This window comes from Onychomys torridus, chromosome 8 (genome assembly GCF_903995425.1).
Source record: "Onychomys torridus chromosome 8, mOncTor1.1, whole genome shotgun sequence".
Classification (NCBI taxonomy): Eukaryota; Metazoa; Chordata; class Mammalia; order Rodentia; family Cricetidae; genus Onychomys; species Onychomys torridus.
Window position 1 is genome coordinate 34,511,681 of NC_050450.1, and position 12,721 is coordinate 34,524,401.

The 12,721-nt window shown below is 48.1% G+C and overlaps 1 protein-coding gene across 6 annotated transcripts in view; it reads right to left on the minus strand.

Annotated features, from left to right (window-relative positions):
* Cyfip2 (cytoplasmic FMR1 interacting protein 2) overlaps window positions 1–12,721 on the minus strand; it is a 119,935-nt gene that overhangs the window by 74,659 nt on the left and 32,555 nt on the right. For all 6 annotated transcript variants that reach the window (XM_036194975.1, XM_036194974.1, XM_036194976.1 and 3 more), the window contains exons 6-11: window positions 12,271–12,452; window positions 10,355–10,451; window positions 8,889–9,017; window positions 6,175–6,279; window positions 4,029–4,120; window positions 2,018–2,135 (exon numbers count right to left, since the gene is read on the minus strand). In XM_036194975.1, coding sequence (XP_036050868.1) covers window positions 2,018–2,135; window positions 4,029–4,120; window positions 6,175–6,279; window positions 8,889–9,017; window positions 10,355–10,451; window positions 12,271–12,452 — 723 coding nt within the window. The remainder of the gene's footprint in view (window positions 1–2,017; window positions 2,136–4,028; window positions 4,121–6,174; window positions 6,280–8,888; window positions 9,018–10,354; window positions 10,452–12,270; window positions 12,453–12,721) is intronic.

Below are 12,721 nucleotides of genomic sequence, written 5' to 3' on the forward strand. Positions count from 1 at the left end.
GCATGCATTCATTTCTTTCTCCTCTTAACTGTGGATGTGATGTGAAAAGCTGTCTCAAGCTCTTACCTCTGTGGCTTCCTCAAAGTGATGGGCTATAACCTGGAATTGTGAACTAAAATAAAAATCTTTATTCTTTAAATCATCTTTTCTCAAGAATATTTTATCATAGTAACAGAGGTGAAACTAGAATATATGGCATTTGCACATTGTATTAGGTCTTATAAAAATAGAGACAATTTATAATATGTTTAAGTATGCAAATAGGTTTATATAAAAAAATGACTTTCACAAGGGACTGGGGCATCTGTAAACTCTGGTGTCAGTAGTATATCCTGTAGCAATCACACATGAATACCAAGAGGTAATTGTAATAAAAAATTATCTTTGGCCAGAATTAGTCTCAGATGGTACAGACACGTGATCAGGAATTCTGGCTTCAGGATTCAGGACAGACGATTTTCCTGCTTATGTCAGCTGACCAGCACATTTGCTAACAAAGCTATGGGTCTGGACTTGACCTGGTCCTTGTGGGCTCCGAAGTTACTGACCACACTGGCTGTATTTGTCAGACTGACCCTATTTCAAATGAGCTGGGTTATGATCACTGGTACTTCCTGAGCTGGGGTTTAGAAACAGATGATCACTATGGCCATTGGCCGCACAGTGGAGCCAGTAAGCAAATGTGGTTTCTTTCACATGTGGGAGCGCAGATTCAGGACCCATGAGGGCTTAAACAGCACATCTTACGTATCTGTGAGAAAGGTATCTATGGGAAGGGACCCACAAAGATATATGACCATAAAAGTTAGTTCTGAAATGGCAGCAGTCTGTGGGATTGTTTTTCTCTCCTTTTGTATATCTAATTTCTTAAGTCTGTGAACTGATCCCATTCTTCTATTTAAAAAACTCAAATCACAATCATTGGTATCACAAGAGATCTTTATGGTGCACACACATGCAGACCACTGTGGGTGTCAGTTTCTCTGAGACAGGGTCTCTTGGCTGTTTGCCATTGCATTCACCAGGTAGTTGGTCCACAAGCTTCCTATTTTGCTGTAGAAGCTCTGCTATTGCAGACAGACAGACGTATACTGTGCTACCACTCCTGGCTTTATGTGAGTTCTGGGAATCCAAATTCAGCTGTTCTTCATGCGTGCACAACATGTGTTTGACCCCCACTGAGCCACCTTCCCTGACCCTTATGGCTTTTTTCTTCTCTAATTTCATTTATGATATTTTTGAAATGATCATAGACTACTCTATAGTTATGCATTTTGAGATGGTGTTAAGAGCAGGAGTGTCCAGAACTGTGCCTCTTGGTGGAGATGGGATGAATCTTGTGCAGCTGTAATGAACAGTTACTGGGCCTTTACTGTATCCAAGACACAACACACATGCCAGGTACCCTGTTAGTTGTCTCAGCTAACCTTTCAAGGTAAATGCTATCATTACCTCTATTTAAAACATGTCTGGATTCTCTTTAATTTGACACCATAACTGTAGATATCTATGGCACACAGTGTGAAGATTCAACACATGTATACAATATGTGAAGAACAGATGTGCCCATCTATCACCTCTGATGTCATTTCTTCATGTTGAGAATCGTAATCATCAACAACCATTGTCCGTCTACTGTGTGACAGAACATTGTAAGTGATTCCTCCTACTTGGCTAGTTTAAACCTGTATTTTTCTTATTTTCTTGCTATTTAGTAAAAGTAGAGATACCCCAAGGAAAAGGAAGAAAGGAAACTCTTACCTGACTGTACCTCTGTACCTGCGAACAATCCTCTTTCCATCACGACTCCCTGCCACCCCATCCTCCTCAGGCACTGTTAGCATTCCATCCATTTTGCAGATGAAGGGATCGAGACCCAGAGTCCAAGTCTGACTCTGAACTGCTTCCAGCAAGCACACCCTCTGCCTCTGGCAGTGTGCCCACCCCCATCCCATGTTGCCTGCTCTTCCTCGGCCTTCTTGTACTCTGCTGGCCCTGGACCAGCCACAGAACTCACCTCGCTGTTGCTGTAGCGAGCCAGCTCAGAGATGAAACGGATGTGGTCATCCCGGATCTGAACCATCTGCTCGCAGATGTTGTACTGGGGGCTGATGCTGCTCTGAGTGCATGTCCATCTGGGGAGAAAACCACAGGATTTGGGTGGGTCCCGGCTGCAGGCACCTGCGTGGGATAGGCTCCTTCTGCACACTAGCTGTTCCTGGTCCTCAGACAACAGAGTTGGCTCCCCTGGGTGGAACCAAAAGGTCAAGTGGCCGTCTAAGTCCCAGAGCCATCTCTGCAGGCACCATGACTAGAAAGGAGAGTCCGGTCTCTGCCGTCTCCAGATCCTACCACAGGTGTCTCTGGACACTAGTGGACAATACTTACCAGTTAAGTGAGAGAGTGAGGCCCAAGACCATAGCCTCTCTATGGCCACAAAAGGCTAGAATCGAAGCCGAGCAAAACTGGGACAGGCAACTTCCCTGCCTTTCCCCCAAAGACCTGGTGACATGATTGTACCCATGCTGAGAGACTTCCTATCATTCTGAGAGGCGTGGCTGGAGCCTCCTCCCCACATCTTCCTTCCTTTTCTCTTCCCAGTCTCCTCCCTCCTCTCCTGTCCTCTCTCTCTTCCATTCTTTTGAAAGACGCCATTAGGAAAACCTTCCTGAACTGGAGAGGATATAAATGAACAAAAGCCCTCACTCTCTGCCCCTCTCCCTCTGTCCAGAACTGGTGGCTCAGTAGACAGACCAAGAGAATGGGAAGCCAGCAGGCAGGCGAAGGGTTTGGACAGAACTTAGATTCGAAAGAAGATGCAAAGGGATTCTCAGGAGTATGAGTGGTGATGCCCTCCTCTGACTCAGATGGCTGGTTTTTGAGCTACTTGTAGAGGAGACACAGTCACTCAGACCTCTTACTTTCTGCCTGGTTACAAGCTAATATCTTGCCCAACAAGTCTCTTCCTCTAAGACTGCCAGACACAGTCTGAATTTCCCCTAAGGACTATTTGGGTCTCCAGGTAGATGTAGGTTGTAGGTCGAGGACCCCTCTGCAGGTATCCTAGTTGTTGTTTTGTTTTTGTTTGTTTTTTTGTTTTTTTTTTTGAGATAGGGTCTAATGTAGCTGAGGCTGCTCTTGAACTCCTGATCCTCCTGACTCCACATCCCAACTCCTGGGATTCCAGGTGTTTGTACCATCCACGGGCTCTGCTGGTATCATTTTAATCCCAGCTACTAAGAGTGGCTGAGGTAAGGGGATCACAAATTCAAGGTATCCCTGGGCTACAGATTGAGTTCAACTTAACAAGACTCTAACTCTGAATGAAAAGTAAAAAGAGAAGGGAGGCTGTGCAAGACCTTCAGTTCAATCACCCACACTGCAAAACTAAGAAAGACACTGACCAAAGGGTGGCCAGCTCTGATCTACATGGACAGGCCACAGTCTCTTAGTTGTAGGCAATATGCATGTAGATAGACCATCTTATAATATCTTCTGAGATCAGAAGGACCAAGACTGGAGTCAGAAAACTACCCCCCCCCCCAAAAAAAAAACCCTTCTGGGAGCCACTGACTCACTCCCAGGCCTTAGCATAGATTTCCTAGAACTCTGGTTTATTAGATGACACAAGGGGAGGCTGCCAACCCCTGTCACAGCTGGAACCATCCAGGCCACACTGCTAACCATGTACTTACTGCATAGCCACAAAACCTGAGCCAAGACGAAACCTGAGCCAGGGTGATGACTGTTACCGTCAGTAGACTCCTGCTGTCCCACTGAGGGGAGGGGTTACCGCAGAGCAGGACAAGGGGCGTGGCTATGCTCTAAGCCCTTTAGAGCCTGGCAGCAAAGGGCTGGTGCAAAAGGGCTCAGAGCACCCTCGCTATTCCACTCCTCCTACTGACGTTCTGCGGGAATCCACCTGCCCAGGGCTCTGGGGAGGGAGGAGGGACTGAAGTGGTCCCTCCGCTCCCTGCCCAGGCTGGGCATCCTCACAGGAGCCGAGAGACATTACGGCAGGCACTCACTTGGACTTGTTTTCTTCATAGTGAGCACTGGTCTTAATGTATCTGGCCAGCTCTATCTGCATGTCGCCGAAAAGGGGTACCACCTGCAGCTGCTGCAAAGGAAGCAAATAGAGCACGTGAGATGCCACAGGCAGGGCCAGGGCTGATGTACCAGTGGGGTGCAAGGCTTCCATGTGCACCTGGGGCCAGTAGCTGCGTTTGTTTCTAATAGTGTTACCACAGGGTCTTGGCCTCCAGAAGAAAGCCCAGCCAGCAGGATCAGGCCTCTCCCCTGTCTCCAACCAACTGTATACTTCAAGCAATTGATGCCTGAAAAGCAAAGTGGCTTATCCAAGGTCACACAGAATAGATGATGCAGAGGACCAGATGGCTGGATTCCCACTACAGGGTCCTTTCTACAGCTCAGAAGACATCTACTGCTCCAAATTGGGCTGGGTGGCAGAGGGCTACTGCCTAGGGATGGCCTTCCTGAGACCTAATATTAGAGTGCAGACATCTCCTGACCAAAGCCCAGGACATGTGGAAGGGAGGCTGCTGTCGACCTCATCTATCTTTCCTGCACTGGACACAGGACCAGGCCAAGCCTGGCTGCGTAGGCCTAGACTCCCAAGTATTCCTGATGCAAAGGCAAGAGGATCCTAAGTCTACCTTTAAAAAGCAAAACAGAGCTGGGCGGTGGTGGCGCAAGCCTTTAATCCCAGCACTCGGGAGGCAGAGCCAGGCGGATCTCTGTGAGTTCGAGGCCAGCCTGGTCTACCAAGCGAGTTCCAGGAAAGGCGCAAAGCTACACAGAGAAACCCTGTCTCGAGAAACCAACCAACCAAACAAACAAAAAAGCAAAACAGAGAAGTTGGGGTAGAGCTAGTAATAGAAGACTTATTTAGCATAGACAAGGCTAAATCCCAAAACTCAACCACCAACCGGTCTCATTGTACTGGCACAGGGACTGACTGACACACAGGAAGAAGCTTAATCTCTTCAGGAAGTGAGACCAGACAGAACAAGAACTGGGATCAGAACCCTTGGCTCCAGGAGACCTAATCTATGCCTTTCCCAAAGCTTCTCAGACAGAAGGCAGCAGAGCTAGATTAAACCCTGGCATGGGTAGGCCTGATTCTACCTTCATTCCTGCTGGTGGAAGGCAGACATTGAAGTTTCCCAACATGGGGCCTGTTTTCACCTGGGGTGGCTCTAGAGCAAAGCTAAGAAATCAAGCCACAAGAGCCCTCTGCAGACTCATATTTCCTTTTAAACCTAAATGTACCTGGCCTCGCCTAGTGTCTTCCACAACACAACAGTCCCTCAGGGCAGGGCTCACATCTGTAGGACTCAACATGAGTAAATTCAGAATGAGGATTCAGCTCCAGATGTGACATCTCCTTGCCCAAACTCTAAAGGCTTAAAATTTATCTGCAAGTTTTTATTAGAAAGCGTTGGGGCCAAATGGTCAGATCTCAAAGGTGTTCAAAGGGATTGTACTTAAGCAGAATGCTGGTGAGTTAGTGTGCATAAATGCTGCAGGGAAATAGCTCGTCATGGGCCCCAGAGTGGCAATAATGGCAAACATGAATCCACTAAAATTCTGTGTTTAGAGGCTGGAGAGATGGCTCAGCAGTTAAGGGCACTTGCTGCTCTTTCAGAGGACCTGGGTTTGATGCCAGGTACCCACATAGCAGCCCACAACTATATGTAACTCTAGTTCCAGGGTATCCAATGCCCTCTTCTGACCTCCATGGGTATTACACATACATGGTACAGACACACGCAGGAATAATACCCATACACATAAGATAAAAGTAAATCTTTAACAACAACAAATCCAGCCTTTAGTCCTTCCATGAACTCTGGGGCATAATGACAATTAACACAGGTGTTGTTTTCTAGAATGTAACTCTGTCTAGGAAAGGGAAAAACAGTATGCAGGAAGACTTACAAGGCCTCCGATGGAATCCCAGCCGAGTCTGGAGGCAGGTGGGCAACAGATCTTGCTTTAGTGGGAATAGCTGGAGCCTGCACTCTTTTCTTTGAGGGTCGTTAGATGCCTATGAACCATCTCCACAGCTTTCTGCCTAATCCCCTCCTTCCCCCAGGGATAGAGGCTCTAGGAACTCTGACCCCATGCCCAGCCCCAGCTCCAGTCACTCACCTTAAAGAACTTATCGATTTTGCTAAGGTTGATTCTCTTCTTGGCATCCAGCTTGTAAATGTTACTGACATTTCCATCCATCAGGTAGAGGCCAAAGCCCATCACCTAGAATGGGAAAGGCCCAAGTGCAAAACCATCACACCCTCAGAGCAGCTAACAAAAACAGAGGTCCATGATGCATACATGCACATGTGTGCAGGCACACACTAATTCACCAGTATCTTGTAAAGACACACATGCTGTTTCAAAATCATGAAATTAATTTCACCAAGAAATGTAGTATATTATTATAATAGCCAGTCTGGGCCCAGGATTGTAATCAGGGTTTAACAAGGGTGGTCTCAGTTCCCACAGAATTCTTAGGTACCACGTGCTATTGTAAAGATGACGATCAAGAGACACAGAGGTGGGAGATCTTGCCAGAGTCACACAAGTGAGCTGCAGAGACTTATCTGCAAAAGGTTTAGCCCAGGATCTCCCATCTAAATGTGTACTTACAGGTCTGCTAAGATAGAAAGGACTTTGTTGTTTTTGAGAAGTGTTAAGGCACAGACACTGGAATATTGGCAAATGACCATAAAATTCCCTAGGAACACAGCAATGCAAAGGTTCCTGAGGAGTCATGGGGGACACTGCTCAAGAGCAAGTCTCTGCCTGAAGATGCTGATACTCTTAATATTTTGGCCCATTTGCTCGTCCCTTTAGGTAGATGAGCAGCTGGGGTCATGGTCACCTGTGGAGACATAGGAAGTCACTCTCACGATGCCTTTATTACCCAGGGCCCTAAGGGATGAAGCAGAGGACTGTCCCTGACAGCTACTTCCTGCTTGGCGCATCCTGTCCTGCAGCATCAGCACCAGACTGCCTTGTAAGGGTTCCAGCGCCTCCTGGTGGCATCTGAGCTCACTAACAAGCTACAGAGAGCTGGGCAACAGGAAAAAACAAGTCAGCTGTGGGAGAAAGGTTAGAAAGGACCTAAGCAGCCAAGGGCAGAACAACTGGCAAAGCAACAGATTTCTCCTGTACGATGCCATCTTTTGGCTGCGTAACAGTCCAAACACATTTGATCACACACATAGGCCGGGCGGTGGTGGCACACGCCTGTAATTCCAGCACTCGGGAGGCAGAGGCAGGTGGATCTCTGTGAGTTCGAGGCCAGCCTGGTCTACAGAGCTAGTCCAGGACAGGCTCCAAAGCTACAGAGAAACCCTGTCTCGAAAAACAAAACAAAACAAAACAACAAAAAAAAGAAAGTTCACACAGGCTGGTGAGATGGCTCAGTGGGTAAAGGTAAACTGCTGCCAGGCCTGATGATCTGAGTTCATTCCCAGGACTCACATGGTGGAAGGAAAGAACCACTCCCCACAAGTTGTCCTTTGACCTCCACATGAATACTGTGGTACACAAGTGTTCAGGTACATACATAAAATAAATAAATCTTTACAATTCTATATGTAAGGCTGGACATGGTGGTACACATCTTTAATCCCAGCACTTGGGAGGCAGAAGCAGGTGAGTCCCCATGAGTTTAAGGTCAGCTTGGTCTATACTGAGTTCCAAGCTGGCCAGGGTTAAATTTAGTTGAGACCCTGTCTCAAAATACAAACCAAAACCAAAACCAAAAAACCCACCAAAAAAACCTTCTACATTCTATGTTATTAAATATTTTGAAAATATATAAGCACAGAAAAAATGACATACACCAAAGTATTGTCTCTGATCTGGGAGGAAAGATCTTAAGAGATCAAACATTTTTGTGCTGTCCTGCATAATTTAGTCTCTCCATAATTATAACAGCAGCTTCATAATTTCAAGATGAAAACTGAAAACCACCAGAATAATTTTGACCATTTTGACAAAACATGGACTCTTCCTTCCCTATCAGCTAGGAATTCCTCTTTTAGGAAGTTTAGCTCTACAAACTCTGACATCAGCGTTTTCAGTGCAGTCAAAGATTTAGCCATGGGAGATGCGTGGAAAAATAACATCCCTATAAAATGGCTTCTTGGCATCAACTAGGGATGGCATTGGAGAAGCATCTTTAATGACATTTTCAATATGTGTATGGCCCAAGGAAAGATCCCAAGTAAGACTGGAGTCATTGACTGATATTTAAAGATATTGTTAAGTGGGGGCTAAGGAGATGGCCCAGTCAGTCACAAGCTTGTGGCACAAATATATGACGTGAATTCAATCTCTAGCACCCATGTAAAAACTGGCATGGTGGCACACATGTGAAACCCCAATGCTGGGGAGGCAGAGTCAAGCCAGTTCCTGGGCTTTCTGGCCATCCATCCAGGTCTAATGTGAGCTGTAGGTCCCAGTGAGAGACCATATGTCAGAAAAGAATATGGGGCTGGAACGACAGCTCAGTGGTTAAGAACAGTTACTGCCCTTGCAGAGGACCTGGGTTCCCAGCACCCATATTGGGCAGCTCACAGTAGCTCGTAACTCCAGTTCCTGGATATCTGGCACCACTGGCCTTCAAGGGCACCTGCACGCACTCATGTGCACACACCCACATACACATATTTAAAATAGTAGAAATAAATATTTAGAAAAGATGATGGATGGCTCCTGAAGAATAACATCTCTGGTGTACACACACACAAACACACACAGATAGATAGAGATAGAGATAGAGATAGAGATAGAGATAGAGATAGAGAGAGAGAGAGAGAGAGAGAAGCAGTGTGAAGTTGGGGAAGTTTTACCTTGAGGAGCATGTGTTTCTCACTGGGTGTCAGATACATCTTATTCTCATAGTAATCCACACAGATGTTGACAATGTCTGCCAGCAGTTCCTCATAGCCTGGAATCACTTCCAGTTGCTGGTGAAGACACTAAACAACAGCGCCACCCACTGGTTAGGCCGAGCAAACATCCTCCTGCATCACCCAGAAAGCCCAGAGCCCGGTTGTATAAAGGAGCACATTGGTCCCTACTGAGGTCTCAGGAGGAGGGAGCCTTCATGCCAGCAGGTGCTGATACCCGACTCCACCTAGATGCTAGACAATAGCTGGTAGTTCCTGCTCACCTCCCACAGCAGGGACCTAACCCCTTGGGCCTCCCATGTTAACCCTGGTTCTGAAAATAGAGTGCACTCCTGGGCAGCTCAGCTTTACAGCAATTGGGCCTGCAGTAATTGCAGTTTAGTTTTGAGGGTATGGCCTTCTATATGAGGTTCCTTCAGACAAAGGCGAAGAGAAGACCCACCCAGCGGAAGGATTAAGAGTAGGTAGGTAGGTATCTCCTCACTGGCAGGATCCAGGAACATCAAAACAGTTCCTGTTTAAAAAAAGACCTTGCCTTGGAGGAGGTGGGGATGGGGAGTGAGTTGGGGGAAAGGCTTGGGGGATGGGGAGAGGAAGGACAGGGGAATCTGTGGCTGATATGTAAAATTAAATTAATTATAAAATAAAAATCTTTATAAAAAAAGTTTTCTCTGTAGCCCTTTCCCCCACAGAGTCAAACTGGGCCCCTATGGGACACTCAGTTGACAGCATTGCTGAAATTCTGTACAGACAGCAGGGGGCTGTGACTCTATAGCCTTCTGAAGTGACCAAAAAAGGCTCGGCCACCTCCAGGCCTTTGAGATAGGGATACGAGTCTGAGAACTCTGGGGAGCATCAGGGTCCCTCTGGGTTGGCCTGGGTTCTGCAGACACTCTTGCTGGTACTGAACTGACAGGGAGCCAGCTCCAGCTATGACAGGCGTAATGGGGAGAGGCCCCAGCGGCTGCACTCTTGGCACACCTGTGATGGGGACTACAGCTGTGCCTTCCCAGGCTCTTGGTCACGTTCTGAGGGCTTTTTTTCACACTCCATTCATTTTTCTAGCTAGTCCTATGAGATACATTCTCATAACAGTCCCCAGATAATACACCCACTTTATGGATGAGTAAACTAAATCTCTGACTTTGCCTGAGGTGGGATAATGGACCCACGGCAGGCTTGTTCTCAACTTAGAGGCTGATGTGGGGCCCACAGCCCTGTCTGGGAGCCTTCCAGAGCACAAACAGGGAGAGGTCACTGGCTGTAGCTTTACTTTACTCTCATGAAGAGCAGTGAAGACAAGTGGAGACTGAGCCTGTGTGCTGTCCCTCAGACCTCAGAGCCTCAGGCTCTACCCTTGCTTCCTTGGCATGCCAGGCAGGGACCAACCGGGAACCTGTCCTCACCTGGGTGATCCTGTTGTGATTGGCCAGGAACATAGACAGGTTCTGAGACTCCTGAATGGACTGGGGGTCCGCCATCTTCCTTAGGAACTGGGCCGCTCTGAAAAACAGGGAAGGAGGTGATAACAGGGTGCATAGGAGCCTGCTCTCACTCAGCCTAAAAGAGAGCATCCTGATGTCACAGGGCTCTGCACAACACAGGTGATTCCAAGGTCAAAGGAAAAACGTGTTTGGCAGTCCTTTCTCTGTTTATGCCCTCATGACAGCTGCTGGGAATGAAAGGGCAGGAAAGCAGCAAACATCACTGGAATCTTGGGACACTTAATGGGCACCAGGAAGGAATGAGGAGACAGGGAGTGGGCAGTGTCCTTGAGCCTGGCCAGGACCTCCAGGGAAGCCGCATAGTGAGTCCTGTAGACCAGTCCCAGGCAGGAAGCTTCATTTTTCCATGTGTTCTGTTCATTACAGGGAGATCTCAGCAGCCTATTTGGGGGTCTGTTTGTAGTACCAGGGATAGGATCTAGAGCCCTGGGCAAGCTGACCAAGCACTTGACCTCTGAGCTATGTCCCCTACCTTTTTACTAGTTTTCAGTTTTGAGACAGTGTCTTGTTAAGTTTTTCAGGCTGGTATCAAAACCACTCTAGAGCCTAGACCTTGAACTGGTGGAAATTAGCAAGGGTTACTGTCCTGTGCCGCTAGGCCCAGCTGATGAGTCTCCTGCCTTAGCCTTCCAAGTAGCATGGATCAAAGATCTGGTTTTACTTCAACACTCCCATGACCAGCACTGCCCGGCAGCACAAGTGCCTCTGATCTAACTGGATGGCGGATGGGAGGAGGAAGAACAGAGACAGCACAGGCTGGTCCTAACTGCGTCCCAACTTAACCCAGCAAGGCACAGCTTAGGTCACAATAACTTGTGAGAATGGGGACAACACTCCAGCTGTTCGGGACACAGATGTTGGCTGTGGTCATGATGGAAGTGGCGGGCCATCACAGGAAGTGGATGGGGAAGGATGCTGCCCTGGTGGTGGCCATCTGTGACATCTTGAGTTGGCCGTGAGATAGGCTCTAAGTATTGGGCAACTCAGGTTTCACATTTGACCCAGGAGAATTAAATTGTGAAATGCAATCTGCCCATATTCTTTCTCCTGATATCTTGAAACGTGGGGAGGTGTGGCTCAGAGATAGGGTCATTCTTTGTCAGTGACAGGGACAACCCTTCATGCACAGACATGCAGCACTCATCTGAGCCTCAGCCAACTCCCAGCTTCCTGTTTTTACGTGGCTGGATCCTGGCTTCTGGAAATGACTGACCCCCTCCCAACCCCAGTCTTTCTTTCAATGATGGGTGACAAGGACCTCTAACTCAGCCATCCATTCAGCTAACCTCCACCCCACTCAGTATCTGAGGGAGGGATTAGCAAGCTGGACTGATGGCAATCTTGGCTTGGATTTTTCAAAGCCAGCTTACCAGGCTCATGCCCCAGAACTGCAAAGCCCAGGCATACACTCCTCTAGTTAGTTACTCCAGCAGTGGTATTTACCTGGATCTCTTCGCCACCTCTCTGCTGGACCTGCCTCTCTGTGGGCTTCTTTATCAGACAGACTTCTGCAATGGCTTCCTGAAAAGCTGGGGTTATGCCATAGGTGGCTTTCTGTCTCTCACAGAAAGTGACGATGTGATTGCATTATGCTAATCTTTCTGCCACCACGAGGGAGGCATGCTGCTCCCCAGATGGGGAAGGGAGGATTCCTTCTTGGGACATCAAGCCTGGCCAACACCAACTTTTCTGAAGCCCCAGCTGGGAACCATCTTCCTCAAACCACCCTGACATGGCAGCTGTGTTTGGGAAAGGCTACTCTGTTCCCAGGGAATCAGTCTGTGAGAAGTGCTCGGGGAGCAGGGAGGGCTGCTGACCTCTTGTAGGCAGAGTGGTCGTTCTTGACGCTGCACTTCATGTTCTTTAGCTCGTCCAAGACTGCGAACATGTTGATGAACTTGCCCAGGGTCAGCAGGTAGGCCTCCGAGACAAAGTCCTTCCTCCGCTCAGCATGGCACAGCCGCTTCACCTCACTACAGAAGCGCTCGATGGCCTTGCGCTGGAGACAGAGGGGCAGTGGTGAGGATGGGGCAGCATGGCAAGCTGGGGTGGGGGGGGGGCAGGGGCTCAGGGTATTCCTGGGTAGGAGCAGGTCAAGGCTCCCCTAGGGTCCTTACTACAGTCAAGGTGGTGCCATGCCAGGCAGTCTTTCTTCAGAGATGTCCCCGTTTCTAAAGCTAACTGTGACAGGGTGCTGGAGCCTGTTCGAAGTGAGTTCATCTGGTGAATTATTCCAAAACACATCTGCTAGGAGGTATTGTGTGCCCA